The 17237-nt window shown below is 38.0% G+C and overlaps 1 protein-coding gene across 3 annotated transcripts in view; it reads right to left on the bottom strand.

Moving 5' to 3' along the window:
• Positions 1 to 17237, bottom strand: part of LOC127445071 (lymphoid enhancer-binding factor 1-like) — a 53027-nt gene that overhangs the window by 13667 nt on the left and 22123 nt on the right. For 2 of the 3 annotated variants that reach the window (XM_051704826.1, XM_051704827.1), the window contains exons 4-7: positions 6150 to 6282; positions 3387 to 3477; positions 1408 to 1527; positions 289 to 451 (exon numbers count right to left, since the gene is read on the bottom strand). In XM_051704826.1, coding sequence (XP_051560786.1) covers positions 289 to 451; positions 1408 to 1527; positions 3387 to 3477; positions 6150 to 6282 — 507 coding nt within the window. Of the gene's footprint in view, positions 1 to 288; positions 452 to 1407; positions 1528 to 3386; positions 3481 to 6149; positions 6283 to 17237 lie in introns of all 3 variants that reach the window. The other variant, XM_051704825.1, reaches the window with a different exon arrangement.

Genomic DNA, 17237 nt, shown 5'->3' with positions numbered 1-17237 from the left:
ACACTGGTTCCAATTTAGCGGCGCTTTACTTCAGACTATTTCAGGGTGCAATTACCCCACACTGCTGCGAAACGGTTCTTTGCTGTGGCTAGCCACCTCAAACTGCCGAGGCTTTGGTTAAAGCATTAAACATGTTTAAGTGTTTCTCTTTTTCCAATTCCAAAACGAAGAAACTCAATCTGTTAAACTTGCTACATGCCTGAAGTGCTAACTACCAAAGTCCCCCATTGTGAAAGAGGTCCCATGGTGCAAGAGGCCCAAAGGCTTGACGGCAGATCAGATACGTACCCTCCGGCCGAGGATCTGATTAATTGCGGCGCTCTCCTTCAGCGTGCATTCCGCCACCACGTTGGCGCGCATCTCTTTCATATATAGCATAAAAGCATTTAAAGGTTTCTTGATGTGAGGTCTTTTGGGCTCCTGCTCCTTTCTCTGCTCATGTTGAGGTTTCCTGGAGAAACGGTAGAAGAAAGAGTTAATTATGGGAACAGTTTTCTAAAAAACAAATTAACTGTTCCTTTTAAAAATTACAGGGGAAACACACTCAGAAGCTGCTGCGAAGGCTGCTGCCACAGCGACGCCATGGAGTGTGAGAGTGGCGAACATCTGATTCATCCACTAATCAGAAAGCAGGATGACAGAATGATCTGGGAGCCAGAGCCGAAAAGCTAGCATCGGCTTTTAATTATGTTCAGTTGGGAGCATTCATGCAAAAAGATTACTTCACCATTAATGGCAACCAAACCTTGTTCACTCTGACTACGACTCCAACTCTACGACTCCGAGTCACACAATATTTCACTCCCATCGGCGACCTGGACCTGCTATGTCAGGCCGACCACAGTGAACACCCCCTAATCAGTTCAACAGAGCTCTGTTTGGTTTATCTATACCCTCACGACTAATAAAGGTTAAAATCCTACAAACATTTGTGTAAGGTTGGGTCTTGCTATGCCTTGCTAGACAGCAAAGTCTGGGAAAACAAAAATACAGATTGCAGAAATATGTTTTGTTGCATGCTATGCATCATTCTTAAGAGTGCCTACATAATAGGAAAAGCTCAGATGAAGCAATTGATGGTCAAGAATGCTTAAGCTCCATTTTAAGGGTGTAGAAAGAGCCATGTCAGCTTGAAATCAAGCGGGAATAGGGCGGATTGGATTTGTGAAAGCATAACAAGTCCCGCACCATCTGAAATTCTCATTGAACAACAGATCTCTACATTGCGTCAAAAGTTAAAATGTTCACAACTTTTGGATGTATGACTGGACATCACATTTGCAAACCCTCACGTTTTCCTCAACGCCATTCCGACACAAAACCCCTACTGAAATCAATGGATTTGCAACTCTAATTCACAATTTATAAATCGTGGAAAGCTTGAAGCTGATTGGAGCAGACACTTACATGTGCATCAGGTCTGTTTCATGCTGCGGCTCGTGCTTCACCTGCGGGTTGACGATAGCGGGATGAGGGATTCCTGTGGCGTGGGGTCCAGGAGGGCCTGGTACCATGTGATGGGAGAACCTGAAAAGTGAAAAATAATGGGTGCGTGTTAATGTGAGTGCATGATTCATGCACCAACTACATAAATAGCTCATCTCAACCATTTGAAGATGATTCATGCCCTCAAAAAACATCAAAACACCATTATCAATTGACGCCCCATAAAGCAGCTTTAACAGGCTAAGTGTACATTTGCGCAAGTAAATGTGTGATTATAGACAGAACAGTGGAAGGTCATGCTATTGCCATTATTATCTGGCAATGACTTGTTTACACTGATTAGGAAATTTAATGGCCTGGCGAGAGACAGCATAGGCTGTACTTGAAGATTACCTCTCCAATTGCTCAAAAACCAACGGAAAACTAGACATCAGACAGGATAGACATGATATTTCATTTGTAGAAGTGCAATATGGTTGTCCAATATGTTGTACACTCTTAGGGTCCATTGCATATCTACTGTTTGTTTTTGACATTAGCTATGACGTTTTTTTTAATGAAATGTTTTTGGAAAGGCAGATCACGATTTCCCCAACAATCATCACCCAGGTAAACACAGGACAACACACTGGGCCTCAATCAAGAAAAATGAGCATAAAGAATGTGTAAATTGTCGCAATCATGAGACAATTTACATACAAATTGTGTTACGAACCATATAACAAATTTGCCTACTCTTGTTTTATGCATGGTGCTCATTAAAGAAATATTCCAGGTTCAAGACAAGTTAAGCTCAATCGACAGCATTTGTGACAATATTTATTACCACAAAAATAATTTCAACTCATCCCTCCTTTACTTTAGAAAAACAATCTAAAGCAAAAATGTAACACAAAAACTCCTCAAGGTGGGACAAGTTTTTGTGTTAAGCTCAATCAACATCATTTGTGCCATAATGTTGATTAACTTGTATTGAACCCGGAATATACCTTAAAACAAACTGTATATCTAGCCACGTATTCGTTCACATCTAATTAAAATTGCCATCTGTCCTGACTATGGTCAATTTAGCAACAATAGCTTTATTGTGTCTCTACTTGAGGGCCATTTAGAGCAAACAGAAGTAATTATTTTTCAATCAGAGTTGGCGATATGGAAACTACCAATAGAAGTGTAGACAGTGAAGCTGACCTGATCCACGCCCTGATAAAAGGTTGACTCGGCAACCTCCAACAAATGAATTGTGTGAACGCCACTTTATATAAAAACTAGGGATGCACCATTGTATTGACTGCCAATATATATCGGCCAATTATTGACCAAACCATCAGCATTTCAGTAATAAGCATGAAAACACCCATATGAAAAACCAATGGTTTCTTTATAATTAAATAGTAACACACTTTTTAAAAACTCTGTTAAATTAAAATATTGTTAGAACAGTAAAGCTTTTGTAACTCTTTTTATTTTTTTAAAGCATAATACCAAAGTAAAACCGTGATCTGATGACAAAATAAGGTAAGTGGCAAAATATTAGTATCGGCCTAAAATTTCATATTGGTGCATTCCTAATAAAAAACGCTCTAGTTCAGAACAACAAAGACACACAGCAAGCACCTTGTGGATGTCTAAACTAGGGTGTCCCAATGATGGTCCTTAAGTACCCCCAACACAGCCATAGTTTGAATGTCTTCCATATTCCAAAATTCATGTAATGGAGCCTTTACTAAAAGGCTGGTGAGTTGAATAAGACATGCTCAATTAGGTAAACATCCTAAATGCCCGATGTTGTGGATACTCCAGGACCTGGATTTTTAAAAGAATGGTCTAAACCATTTCTTTCAATATTGTCGTCAATGAATGTGAATGAAAAATGGTACAATTTTACATTTTGGTTGAACTATCCCTTAAAACAATGTACTCATATGTGGGGTACTCACCATCCCAAAGGGGGGGTCATCTGTCCAACTCCTCCCGGAGAGAGGGGGTAGAAATTGGGAATGTCAGGTCCTGGATGATGCCTGGGCATACCTGCTTCAGTATCCAAGAAGAAGAGGATGAGAAAATAAGATTGCCGTGTGTTTTTGTGATAAAGACACATCTGGAGAACAGCAGTGTGGCATCAATACGTGCTGCACAGTTGGGCCCTACAGTCCAGTAAGGTTCATAAGCGGATCATGGGATAATTAGGAAAGCTTTTGCACGGTTCTAATAAGCACTGCTGATATGATTTATGGTGCTAGTTGATGTCAGCTGGCCTGCGGTATTAAGCTTCTCAACTACACCGCTAAAAGCACACCAATGTAAGCACACACATGCATGGACCAAGGTCAAGATTGTGTTTGTGTTTTCAGAGTTAAATCAAAGAGGAAAAAGTGAACTAATGCGCCTGGGAGCTGAATTAAACTGTCAAAGGAGCATCCTTGGACCACAACAAAGCCCTAGAGATATACTGTATATCTATACAAACAGCGAGTGCATACAATTTGAAAACAACCCTACATTTCAAATTTAGACAAATTTTTCATCTCTAATCACAAGGAGCTCAGAAAGCATTACTCCCCACAGAGCAAAGCTTAAATACCGGCATGTATATATAGGCCTTAGACATATTGGTCAAATAATATGCATTTTTCAATGACTGATTGTCAAAATGTAACCAATATTTTGTCACCTTCTGTTTACCTATACTTTAATACCAGTCCTTAGGCAACAACAATAAGAGAAAGACAAACAGGCAGATGGAAGGACAGACAGGCAGACAGACAAAGGGAACTTCCTAATCAGCTAAATGAAAACTGGCATTTAAACCACAACACTCAATGTGCTGTTGTGTATTACTGTCAGTTTCCTAAAACACACCTGAGGATTACATTTGTTTTTTAACCCTGTTGGCTCACCAACTTCCATCTAAATCCTTGAAGTCAGTATGAAACTACATTTGCAACCGTTTTTAAATCTGTAAAGAGACATATTTTGCGAAACTGATTATGCAACAAGAAAAAAAAAATGTATCCATCAGGAATTGTTTAGATCGGTAAAAGCAGGCATTCCATACAAGAGTAGAGCCAGACTCGAATGGGCATTTGCAATCGATTGTGGAGAACTACTCCTCTCCTGAAACACGGCACTTTTGAGAAGGATTTTGACTGGGCCATGAAGGATCAAGCGTCTAGTTAACCCTCAAGATTATCTCAATGTATTCCAATGGTAACACTTCTTTTCAAATATATCGTTATGTGCCATTATTACTATTAGATACCATTATAGAATTACTGTTAACTATTTTTACATTTTAGGATAGCTTCATTACCTCTGACAGTAGCCTAAAACAATGCATAAATAGCTATATGACCTACGCAAAAAATAAATAAATAAATAAATAAATAATTGTAAGTAAACTTTAATAAACTTTTTTTTTTTTTAAATAAAATTTTATGTTTTATTAATTTCATAATTTTAAACATTACACAACTCAATTTCATGGGATTTTATTATGAAATTGAAATGCATAAATCTTAAAAATAGGCTAAAATATTTTTTTGAGTGTAGGATATGTCAGCTGAAAAGGAAAGTCATTAAAGAAGCCTGAACAAGTTATTAAATTTTTATGAATAATTAAGACAAACATTTCCTCTTTGGAATAACATGCACTGATGGATCATAGACAATTAGACTATATGTGTACTAAGAAAGTACATTTGTCCATTTAGATTTCATAAGCCCTATTCAACACTAATCAAGGGGATTGAAACAAGGAACACTGCACGTTCACCTTAATTCCGTTTTCTGTGATCTGAACACCTGTGAAAGGACTATGAATCCCGAAAGGCCTTTTGGGCTGTGCTATAAATACAGACGACTCTCAAATGTAAGACTTTCTCATAACAAATGTATGATTTTCTATTCTACTCCTAGAGCATTTTATCTGATGAATTAGTGATTGAGTGTTTGTGTTTCAAAACAATGGATGGTGGCAGAGTTTTGGACCATGGGCCAATTTGCTTGTAGCGTGCAGCCTCAATCAGGCTATTTTTAGCTCTCCAGACCTCCCCAAATCATCACATCCTGTCTGCCCTCTCTCGGTTTCTCTTTCTCTCTCTCTCTCTCTCTCTGGCTGCCACAGAGGTGAGCAATAGCCAGAAAGAGCACATATGAAGTTTGGCTTGCGTGCAACAGCGCCTGCCAAATATCTCTCCGCCCCTTTGCCTGCCGGGAGACGCCCCATTAACCTGTAGCCCTGCCCCCTTTAGGAGATGCAAACCTTAAGAGGGAACTTTTAGCTATACTTCAGCTACCGCTTAAAACATTGTCTTATTGTGCATGATTTGCCCAATAAATAAAAAGCTGTTATTCATAAACTTGTCAAAATGTAAAACCTTTTTTCCACCTCTGAAATTACTTTTCTTTTCTGTTGATGTCACCAAGGACACATACCCTGGCAAAAGAAAAATTAGCCAATAATATCATAGCCTACTCTCAAAATCCACCCAATTCCTTATGGATAAAGTCAAGTCCTGACCTAGGTTATCTCACCGTTCACATTAAGTATTTTAAATGCATTGAGAAAGCTTTTTCCTGTTGTTTCTATGGCATTATTCTAGATTCCCCTATTGTGAAAAGCAGAAGTTGTTGACGCTTATAAATCATTTTTATAGCTCAAGACGAACAGTAGACTATTTGTGTGGTTTGCACATAATTACCTTGTTTGGGGTTGACGTCCTGGGGGTGGTGTCCCGAATGTGGACCCGGGGCAAAGTGCTCATCGCTGTATGTGATCAGAGGTGTGAGCGGGTGAACCGCATGAGATGGCTGGACCACTGGAACCTTATTTGACTGCAAGACACAGAGAGACAAAGTACTATTAGACTGCAACATAACAAACATGACAATTGGGGAATCCGAATCGGAACTAGAATCATTACATTCTTTACAATTCCCATCCCTATCACTACCGCGCCATGTTTATTTATTTCCCCAACAAAAAAGGGTGTGACTTTTTGTACGGGTGTAAATAATAAATAAATATACTGCTGAAATACGGATTGCTGATGAAGTGTGGATTGTCTACTGCAGTATTTTGGGGCAGAGAGAGCGGGGGGTTGGGGGAGAAAGAGAGTGGGTGAAAGGAGGAGAGAATGAGAAACAGGGCGGGGGGGAGGGAGCGCCACAGGCCAGAGGCAGACCAGAGGTCTCGCGGCTGAAGATCAAAGGGAATCATTAGCCAGTGAATAAGGGAGTTCATTACAGAGCCCCAGCCGTCTGCGGTAGAACTAAGCAGGGTTAATCACGTCAGCAGCACACACGAAGTGAGCTGACTCACAAAGCAATGTACTTGACAGGAACCAGCACACCAACACACATCAATATTGGATGGGAAATGTATGCAATTTAAGTATCCTATGTTTGATTCGGATCCAAATGAACGATTCCATTAATGATTCTTTTGAGGAAACAAAAACACTAAAAACAATGTCATAACATTTTAATCCAAATTGTAGTAAATATTCAAAACAATTAAGTCTACATGGTATATATAACACAGTAAAAGTTGGAAATAAATGACTTGCGGTTGAGTGAAGAAACACTTGATTCTGTTAGTGAGCGAGTCATTTTAAACCAATTAGAATTGGCTCATAAGAGCCACTTGTTTTAGAATTGGACTATACAGGTCATGCTGCATTTTTGTTGTTATGTCTAACTAGCAAGGACAACAAATGTTGCCACTGTTGCAATTACCAGTGGGAATCTTGAGATTTTCTTTAAGCCCAGATGTTCTGAGTTGGGGTGTCTAAATTAACGAATCATGACGAAAACGATTGCTATTGATCAAGAGTTTTGGTTGTGAATGTTCACTGTACAAATTAGTTTGCAATTTGTGTACTATTGTTCGTGTACAGCTGATAAAGTATCGATCTCGTGCGACAAAATTACATTTCCCATCATTCGCTGTGGCAGCACAACTGTGATAAAGCATAGATGAACATCAGTTATGCAACTAAATCACATAATTGGCTTGAAAAAGCCAATATACTTTTCTACAGACTTTGTCTAGGGTTTTCCCAAAATTCCTGAACCAAGACGAAAATTAGCAATTGTAACTAAAGCTTTCAAGATACATCCACCAATCACAATGGCACAGACCTTCAGACTGTTCTGACTCGTGCTGCACAGCAGGTGATCAAAAATCTGAAAAATCACATTGACTTGCAATGACAGAATGTTCAAATAGGCCAACGGAATGCTCGTTAATTCAAACTCCAACTGTCAAAATAAATTCAAGTTCAAACAAACATACAAGGCCAGCCATATTATGGCTTCAGGTTACAATTCAAAATCTATCCATCTTCTTATCATTTTTAAGGTTTTATCCGAAGGTCTACTTCACTATTTATCTTTCAAAGGCTTTGTCAAGCAAACATTAAAGTTTGTCTAACCAAACTTTACCTATCTAGTCTTTATTTTGTTCGACTAGTGCTAAAAAAGCACCCCTATTTTTGTAGAGAAGTGAAAACGAAATTTGAAATCGTCCAATGGATTAATATTTTGCAAACCACAACATATCTGACATCCAGGGCCGTAGCAAAGATTTCTGGGCCCCTTGACCGTATATTGCTCTGGGCCCTTTACCTATTAAAAAAATAAAGTTTTGAATTTGTTGTGGGCCCCCCTGCACCTTTGGGCCCCTAGAATCATTGCCACCTTTCACCCCACTAGCTACAGCCCAGCTGACATCAAAATTATAATTTCCAAACTCAAAAGTAGAAATTTGTCAGGAGATAGCAAATTTGAAGATAGCAAATTATCTAATCACATTTCTATGCATTTCAACTAATAAATTCCACAATTTATGAGCTATGAACTTTCAAAAGGGAATCAAGCCAAAGCATGAAATCGTCTTTACTGAGCAATACACTTCCAATCAGGAAAGATCAGTTATTGACTGCAAACTCCTTATGCTTTCTTGAAAGTTCCTTAAAAATGGCCCATCCATCCCACAGGCAAAACTCCCACAGGCATGAATGAGTGGTTTGTCCTAATTTGGGAGCAAAGTTTGCTGTTCCCGACCAGCTAACTGGCCTGAGACGCAGGTTTAGGGTACCATTTCTCGGCAGGCATACTGCTGTAAAACCATGGGGTGGGAAGAGGGTGTCTGACTCTGTGCACATGTGGCGGTGGTGTGTTAATTTGGAGTTTCTGGAGACCCAGGAGAGTTTAACAGCACAGAGGAAGGTGTTAGGGAAGACAACAACGAGACTGGCATTCTGTGGAAAGATCTCGGCTATGCCACCTTCCACAACACTAGGAGTTCCAAACAAGTCAGAAATCCCAAAGCTGTCAGGATATTTTCCATAATTGGGAGTCTTGAAAATAACAGAGACAGATCACAAGGGTTGATTATTTTAAGTAACTCTGATGATACACAACTGTACATTAATGTATCACTTAACTTTTTCAATACAGGTCCATTCAGTGTATGTCTGTCTTTGAGAAAAAAAAAAAGGCTATGGAGACAATAAATAAATAAAAATGTCCACTGTATATTCTGACTATACACCAGAGTTTTGGTGTGCTGTTGGAACCGTTTTTTAATTATGAGGGCCACTACCCAAAACCATCCCCTGAATTCCCCAAAATCCACAAGCTATGACCAACAGTAAATATTTTATTGGTTGAAAAATAACTTGTTTGGAAAAGGCAATGGATGCATAATATAGACAATTTTGGCCAATATAATTGCTGATCTTATAAAAAGGGTTCCCACACATTTTGACCAATGAATTTCCATGAATTTTCCTGTCGTTCAGAAATGCTAGTTAAGGATTTTTTGTAATTATTTGTAGATTTGAGATTGCAGTCACAAAGGGCCATTTGTAGCCAACCGGCATAACAAGAAAAATCTTTTCCATGACTTTATTCAGTTTGATAAAACTCATGATTTTTCCAGACCTGAAAAATTAATTTAGAAAATCCCTAATATTTCCAGGTTTCCCATGACTTAGAGAACCCTCTAATAAATCTGTTTTAGTAAAAAAAATGAAAGGAAAGGAAATCAAACGGTAAAGTGAAATTGGGCATCAAAACGTTCATGTATAGCAGAAATGTTTTTAATTGTTTAGTACTTTTGAAACATAGAAAAAGTTTAAACTGGCAAAAGAGACCAACATTATAATAATATTATATTGTATATAGTCTATAGAATGTTGACTATAGACATTTTCATTACGAATGACTTAGCACAGTCCAAAACAAGTTTTAAATATAGGTAAAATCAGACTCATTGTCATAGGTGACCACTAATCTTGACAAGTGGTTTTAAAAGGGTCTTATCCTACCTTAAGGAAACCTTATCCCTGACTTGCCCTCATTACTAATATGTGACTCGGGGGTAGTAGCCACTGACTTCATGATAGCATCCATACCCCTTTTAGCCCCTCTTCATTTTACGCCCCTCAGCTCTTATTGGCTTTTCCGCTGGGAGAGAGATAAAAGGCAGGAATATTTTTCATTTAAGCATCTAGTCTCTGTCGGAGTAAAAAGAGGCATGAAGAAGAGGAGAAATGGAAGAAAAAAAGAACGAATCTAAAAACAGTGTGGGTCCCTGCAATGATAATCGCATCATACAAAGACAGCATATATATGTGATATATTTCACCTTCAGAATGTAAATACAGGGTACCTGACTAACGACACCCATGAAAAGTTAGCACTTTGCGTTCCACCTTATTCGATTGGGGTGCCTTTTAATAATAATTTTTTTTATAATAAACTGCCATCTCTGAGTGGTGTGTAAAGCTAAAAATCCAGCAGGAAACCTTGAGACTGCTGTGCCAGTTCATAGGAGCCTGAGGCACAACCTGGAAAAACATTAACTTTTTGGTCCCACTTTATATTAAACATTAAAATACCTGCAATACAATATATTTATTGTGCAACTCCATGCTGTTCTGCAAAATTCTCACAAGATTCACATTTGCTGCTACTGAAGTTGAGGTACAGGTAGGTTAGGTTTAGGGTATAGGTCGGGGTTAGGGTTAGGTTTAGGTTTAGGGGTAAGAGGTAAGGTTAAGTGTAATTACAGACGTAATTAAATACATGTACTTTAAATGTAAGTACAATGCAACAATATGTATGTACTGTACAACATAATTACATTACATTGTATCAAATTCTTAAGCACATAGTAGTTAAAGGCACCTAATATAAAGTGAGTCCAACTTTTCCGTAAAAAATAAATAACTGTCAATTTTAAAGCTGAAGTGTGTCATTTCTGTGCCACCTGCGTTACCAAATGGAACTGCAAAAAAAAATATTGCATTTTTTCAAACAGGTTCTCTCAACACTCCCCTCATTTTCCACTGGTTGAACAAACAGATCCTGCCCCAAGCTCTCGCCACTGGTTGAGCCGATGTTGCAGTGGCTGGTTGGGATGCTCAAACAAAGTTGAAACTTTTTAGGGGAATCAACTTACAAACTTATATACATATTATCCACATAATCCACATATTATCTTCACATACTAAGCTGGGATAGAAAATATAGAAAAACATATAGAAAATATTTGAACATAAAAAATTATACGCTTCAGCTTTAAGGTACAGTCATTATAAACAGTCCTCTTTCAAAAATGGGGTTGCATTTAATAAAAGGGAGGGTTTGGCTCTTTTTGGCTTTCTGTAGTCTGAAATAAAAGTCAAGCATGGTCACTGCTACTCAAGGCCATTCAAATCCTTCCAGGTGGTTTCACAGGCCGCACCACCTCGTTCCCTACCTAGCTCAGTGCAGTCTTAAACAAAAAACACTTCACCCAGCACTGAACAGGAAGTGGCCATACACCCCCACCGACCACAGGAACCGGGTCAGATGGTGCCATGCCGATTTATCCCTCCCCACCCAGATCTCTCAGGGTGCCCGATTTTGCAAGCCAGGGCAGCAGGATATAGCCACCCACCCCCCTCCCCTCCATTCTCTTTTTTATTATGAAAAAAACAAATAATAGGCTTAGGTCTTTCTATTCATATTTGCAAAGATGCGGTGCCAATTGAAAAGCATGTCCATTTAGAATTTTATAAGCAGGTCTGGCCAAGTCTGTCTCTCAAGCTCCTCAGATGTGGTTTTAAAAGAAATTTCATTGTGCAGAACTCAAGCTGGCTGAGGGCCGGGAGAAAATTCAGAGGAGAGAGGGAAAGGGAGAAGGCCGTAAAATAGCAAAATTGGGTGCAACTAGTTTGAGACAACATGGGCACCATTCATTTCAACAGCTCCACAAGACTGGTACATTCACAGGCACTGAATGCTTCAAGAAAGCAGATGAAAAGATATGCACAGTTGTAAACAGGACTCTACTAACAGTGAGGTGAATGGTAAAGGCAACATGAAACACCATTTGCAATTGATTGATTTATTTCTCAGAGAACAGAATTTTCAACTATGTAGGGCGAAACGTTAGCCTTTGGGAACTGAATAGATTTTGCATTGTAAACAGAGGCCATTCCATCCCTGCTGGAAAAAAATAAAAATACACCTGCCTACCAACCCGGCCAAGCTGGTATTCAGCTGGTTTAGCTGGTCACCCAGCTGACTGTCTGACATCACACACAAAATAAAATGAAACAGAATACACCACAACAACAAAAATTGACAACAAAAACAAAACAAAAAGCAAAGCAAAAGGCAAAAACAAAAACAACAACAAAGAAAAACCAAAGCAAAAATACAACAAAACAAAGCAAAGCAAAAAATAAAAATAAAATTGAAAAAACAAACACAAAAAACACCAAACAACATCTAAATTAATTTTTGCCGAACCCAGCGTGGCCAAGCTGGTATTCAGCTGGTTTAGTTGCTCAACAAGTCTGACATCACTCACAAAATGAAATTAAAATAAAACATCACAACAAAAAATAAACAACAAAAATAAAACAAAAAGCAAAGCAAAGAAAAAAAATCAAACAACAACAACATCATATAAAGCAAAAACAAAAAGCAAAAAACAAAACACAAAACGCAAAACAAAAACACAAAGCAAAAGCACAAAGCAAAATAAAATAAAATAAAACATAACACACAAAACAAAGCAAACGAAATCTAAATTAATTTTGGCGAACCTGGCCAAGCTGGCATTCACCTGATTTAGCTGGTCACCTAGCCTAACCAGCTGAAAAGTGCCCAAAACCCCTCTAAAACCAGTAAAAAGATCAGCCTGACCATGCTTGGAGACCACCTTAGGCTGGTTTAAGGTTTTTATTTCAGCACGTACAACAAAATGGAGCCAGACCTGAATGTGAGAACAGCTGGTTATACTTTACAATTAGGTTCCATCCGTTAACATTAATGAATGCATTAGGTATCATGAACAAACTATTAACAATATATTTTTACAGCATTTATTAATCTTAGTTTATGTTAGTTAATATAAGTACAATTGTTCAATGTTAGTTCATAGTGCATTAACTAATGTTAACAAATACAACTTTTGATTTTAAAAATGTATTAGTAAATGTCTTAACATTAAATAAGATTAATAAATGTTTTAAAAGCATTGTTAGTTCATGTTAAATAACGTTAACAAATGGAACATTATAAAAAGTGTTACCAAACAGCTAATTGCAGTGCCACGAATAGATCAGAACGCATGTGTCTCGACACGTGCTTTAAACAGTTTTAATACGGCGTGTAAAAAAAATAAAAAAATGCGGCACTTCAGTGTGACAAAACAGTGAGATCTAGCGCATCGGTCAAAGAAGTCCGTCAGGTGCATGTTTACATATGAAAACTATTGGCGAATGCAAAAATGCTTTCTCCCTTAAGCGGCCTTGGTGACATCAGCTGAAAAGGAAGGTTTATTTCAGAGGTGAAAAAGGTTGTTACACTTTCTGTTCTTTCTAATAATGTGCAGGGATGAATCTTGCGCAACAAGACCAAGAATTTATTTTTAAGTTGTCTGACAACCAGAGATGCTAGCTAGGCAGCTTCCATTCTCATTTCCAAAACATTGCCCCCAAACATGTTTCCCACAAATGTTTCTTCACACCACCAGCCCTTTGTCCTCCACTCAATTATCTCATTTCCGTGGTGTTGGTAAGGGGGGTTTATAATAATCTCTTCCCTCTACTGTAATTTATATGCAATGAGGACTCCTCATGCCCACGGCTACAATAAAGCGTATGTGTGAAAGAGTGTGAGGTGTTGCAAACATTCAGGGAGTTGAAAAAGTTAAGTGGCAATGACAGATTGGAAAGACTACAAAGCTTGATGAAATCCCGACCTATAGTTTGCCTAAGAGAGGGAGAGGCCCACACATGAACATAATGAAAATTAAAGAGTCAGTGCATGCGTAGGTAAGTTCAAGAAGGCTTTAATATACACTGAGGTTTAAATATATCTTAAAACATCTCTCTTTATTGACATTAAAGGAAATGTTTAGGTATGTACTGTATTCTGGATATGTACAAGTTAAGAGGTCGAGCAATTTGATAATTACCCCCCCCCCCCCCCAAAAATAATTTCAATTGAACTTCGACTTCAACTTTGCTTTAGATGTTAGACTATTGAAACAATCTACAAAAGACAATTCATTCCTGAATAGAAACACACACCCTGCACTACTGGCCAAAACACTTGTCCTCACACACACCAAGGGAAAGACCAGGTGTTCATACTCTCGCATTCTATTGGTAGGAATGTGTGACCTTTAAACAACAAAGGTGAACACACACACACACCGCACGTTCTATTCAATACATTGGTCCCCTTAAAGCCACCGTAAGTGAGAAGCAGAGGGGTGCTTCACTCCCCTAGTACTGAGCTGCTTAAATAAAGAGAGGCCCCCAGTGTAGAGCGGCGGGTTATAAATGGAATGTGATATTGGCAGGATGGCCTGTCGGCTCTGGGGCTTATTGTAACCAAACCCAATTAATGAAGAGCTCTGGTGGCACATGCCGCATGCCCAAGGTAATGATACAAACAAGACGATGAAGGGAAGGATGGATGGAGGTAGAGGAGGGGGAACAAATGCAGGAAAGCCTGCCCTGGGGGCTTTAAAGAGAGAGAGAGAGAGAGAGAGAGAGAGAGACATCCCCACCCTTTTTTCTTATCACTCTCAGTTTCAAGTCTTTCTTTTTAAAAGCACTGTGGATACAAACACAAAGGTTGGTGTCTGAGCATCGCAAGGGTCACCCGCAAAATGAAATGAAATGAAAAAAAAAAAAAAAAATATATATATATATATATATATATATATATATATATATATATATATATATATATATATATATATACAAAAATAAATAAATAAATAAATAATAATAATACATAAATGTAAAAAAAAAAAAATACAAAATACAAATTAACAGAATAAATATAAATATAAAATAAAATAAAACGAAAAAAATGAAAACAAAAGAAAAAGACAAAAACAATAACAAACAAAAATATTAACAAATAAAGTACACAAGTAAAAAAAATAAAAAAATAAAATCAAACAACAAAAAAACAAATAAACAAAAAAAAATAATAACTGGAAAAATATAGGCTGCTTACTTTGTTAATCATCTACTTCAGTATTCTACATAAATATTTTGAACCATACTGTAAAGAACACATCATTTCATTAAAAAAACATTTTTTTAATTAATTTACATAGCCATTTGAACTTTCAGAATCCCCAATTGCCATGCTAGCTAAAGTTCAAAGCATGGCTTTAAGAAATTTGACAGTGGTGCACCAGCTGTCATCTGGAATTGGCAAGCAGACGAGAGGAACATCAAACATCTCTCCTATTAACGCCCCATAAAACCACATCACCGGCACATGCAGAGCTGCATTCTGACAGATGCAAACCATAAAACAAACACATATGTGATACACTGCACTGGAACTGTGCCAACCTGAAGCGAAGCACGAACAAGGGATCTAAAACTTAAAAAATTTTACCAGGACAATAAGGTGACAGTATGCTGCCTATAATGTGTCAATGTGCTGCCACAGTAACATGTACCAGATAACGCTTGAATAAACCAATAATGAAAAGATTTCAGCTGAGTTGCGTAGATATTGTGAAAAGTGTTGGAAAGGGGTTGTGATAACAACTATTCTCAACTGTTCTCAATCTGATAGGGTCGCAGACAGCACAAGAAAAAACAATTATGCTAAATGCAAATAATAAAATGCAACAAACCATTTAATCGTGCATAGTTAGGATTGCAAAATATAGGCTTATTGACTTTTAAAAAAGGAGCAAACAATGCTTTCACATATCTTTTGTTTGTTTGTTTATAAACTTTTAATGCCATGTCAGCAACAAGGCTATTCACATGGCAAGCACAGGGTAAACAATAAATATATACAATTTACAGAGCTATTTAAGACGTTTGAGATACAAAATTCAAAAATACGTTCAGGTGATACCTTTCTAAATATTTCCATTAAGTATGTCTCTGAATAAAATCATTGATAGTTTCAAAAGCGTAACAGTTCAGTAGGATGTGTTTGATAGTCAAAGGGGTTTGACAGGGAAGGCATAATGGAGGATCTTCACCAATCAGCAAAAACCCATGCGTGAGTCTTGAATGACCCAGACGGCACCTAGTGAACACGACTTGATCATGCCTAGACTTGAAGTTTGAAGAGAATCTTCTTCTTATACTGGGGTTTATTTCATATAGCTTATTATTGTTGCATTCATCCCATTCTGTCTGCCACTTAGAGATATATGTTCTTATTAATGATCTAAGGTCGGAGGGTGGCATTTGACATTCAGAGATTTCCAGGTTGAGGGCCTCCTTAGCGACCGTGTCCACTCATTGCCAGCCAGACCAATATGTCCCAGGACCCAGCAGAATTTTTCTTCTGTAATATAGCTACTTTGGTTAAAATGTTTACAATTATGGGTTGATCAGTCTTTACGGATTTGAGTGCTTTGAGGCAAGACTTGGAGTCTGTGGCAATTAAGAAATTCCGTTCTTGACTCTTCTCTATATTTTCCAGGGCTAGGAGCAGCGGTCGAGCCTCAGCTGTAAAGATGGAGCTTTGACCCGGGATTCGAATGCCGTTGTGCTAATCTCTTATCACTGCTGCTGCCGATACGCTGTTATCTGTTTTTGATCCATCTGTGAATATGGTTCCATGAAGTGGGAGAGTACACCTTAACTCTAAGAATTGCTGCTGGTATTCATTTGGATGTGTTTCTATGTTTCTTTTTATGTTGAGTCAAAGTCAAGGTAATGGTTGTTTTTTCAGAGCCCAGGGAGGAATAGGGCAATAATAACTTAAGACTTAAGTTGTCTAGATTGGTATTCAGATTCTCTAAATATGGTTTAACCCATATTCACATATTGCTGTAGATATCAAAGACGATGCATCCAATCAAACTCTAATGTATTTTGGTGCAAATTTAATTGTTACTTCATAATATGGCTTATTACACGGCCCTCTGGAATTTTCAATTCTGATTGTTCCATGGTGCCATCTAGCAGTCTGATATATCTGAGTAACAACCGCACATTCGGGAATTAAGACATATCAGACCGCTTATCTGGGTACTGCGAGTCATCTTTGCTGGTTGTCGGCTTACTGTGCAATCTCTTGGTCATTTTCAAAAAATAAATCACAAAGGAACAAACTTTATTTCTTTTAACATGATTACAAGTCAATGCAAGTCAATATTTTATGTCCTGTTGCAAAACCAGCAAAGATCCACTGGTTTAATGCACATTTCAATAACAGTACTCTATTGATGTTGCTCACAGCTTGGGTGGCAACCAAGTCACAGATTTTTGCATTGTGTGGAG

Source organism: Myxocyprinus asiaticus, chromosome 8 (assembly GCF_019703515.2).
Source record: "Myxocyprinus asiaticus isolate MX2 ecotype Aquarium Trade chromosome 8, UBuf_Myxa_2, whole genome shotgun sequence".
Lineage (NCBI taxonomy): Eukaryota > Metazoa > Chordata > Actinopteri > Cypriniformes > Catostomidae > Myxocyprinus > Myxocyprinus asiaticus.
This window is presented reverse-complemented; position numbering and strand designations above follow the sequence as displayed.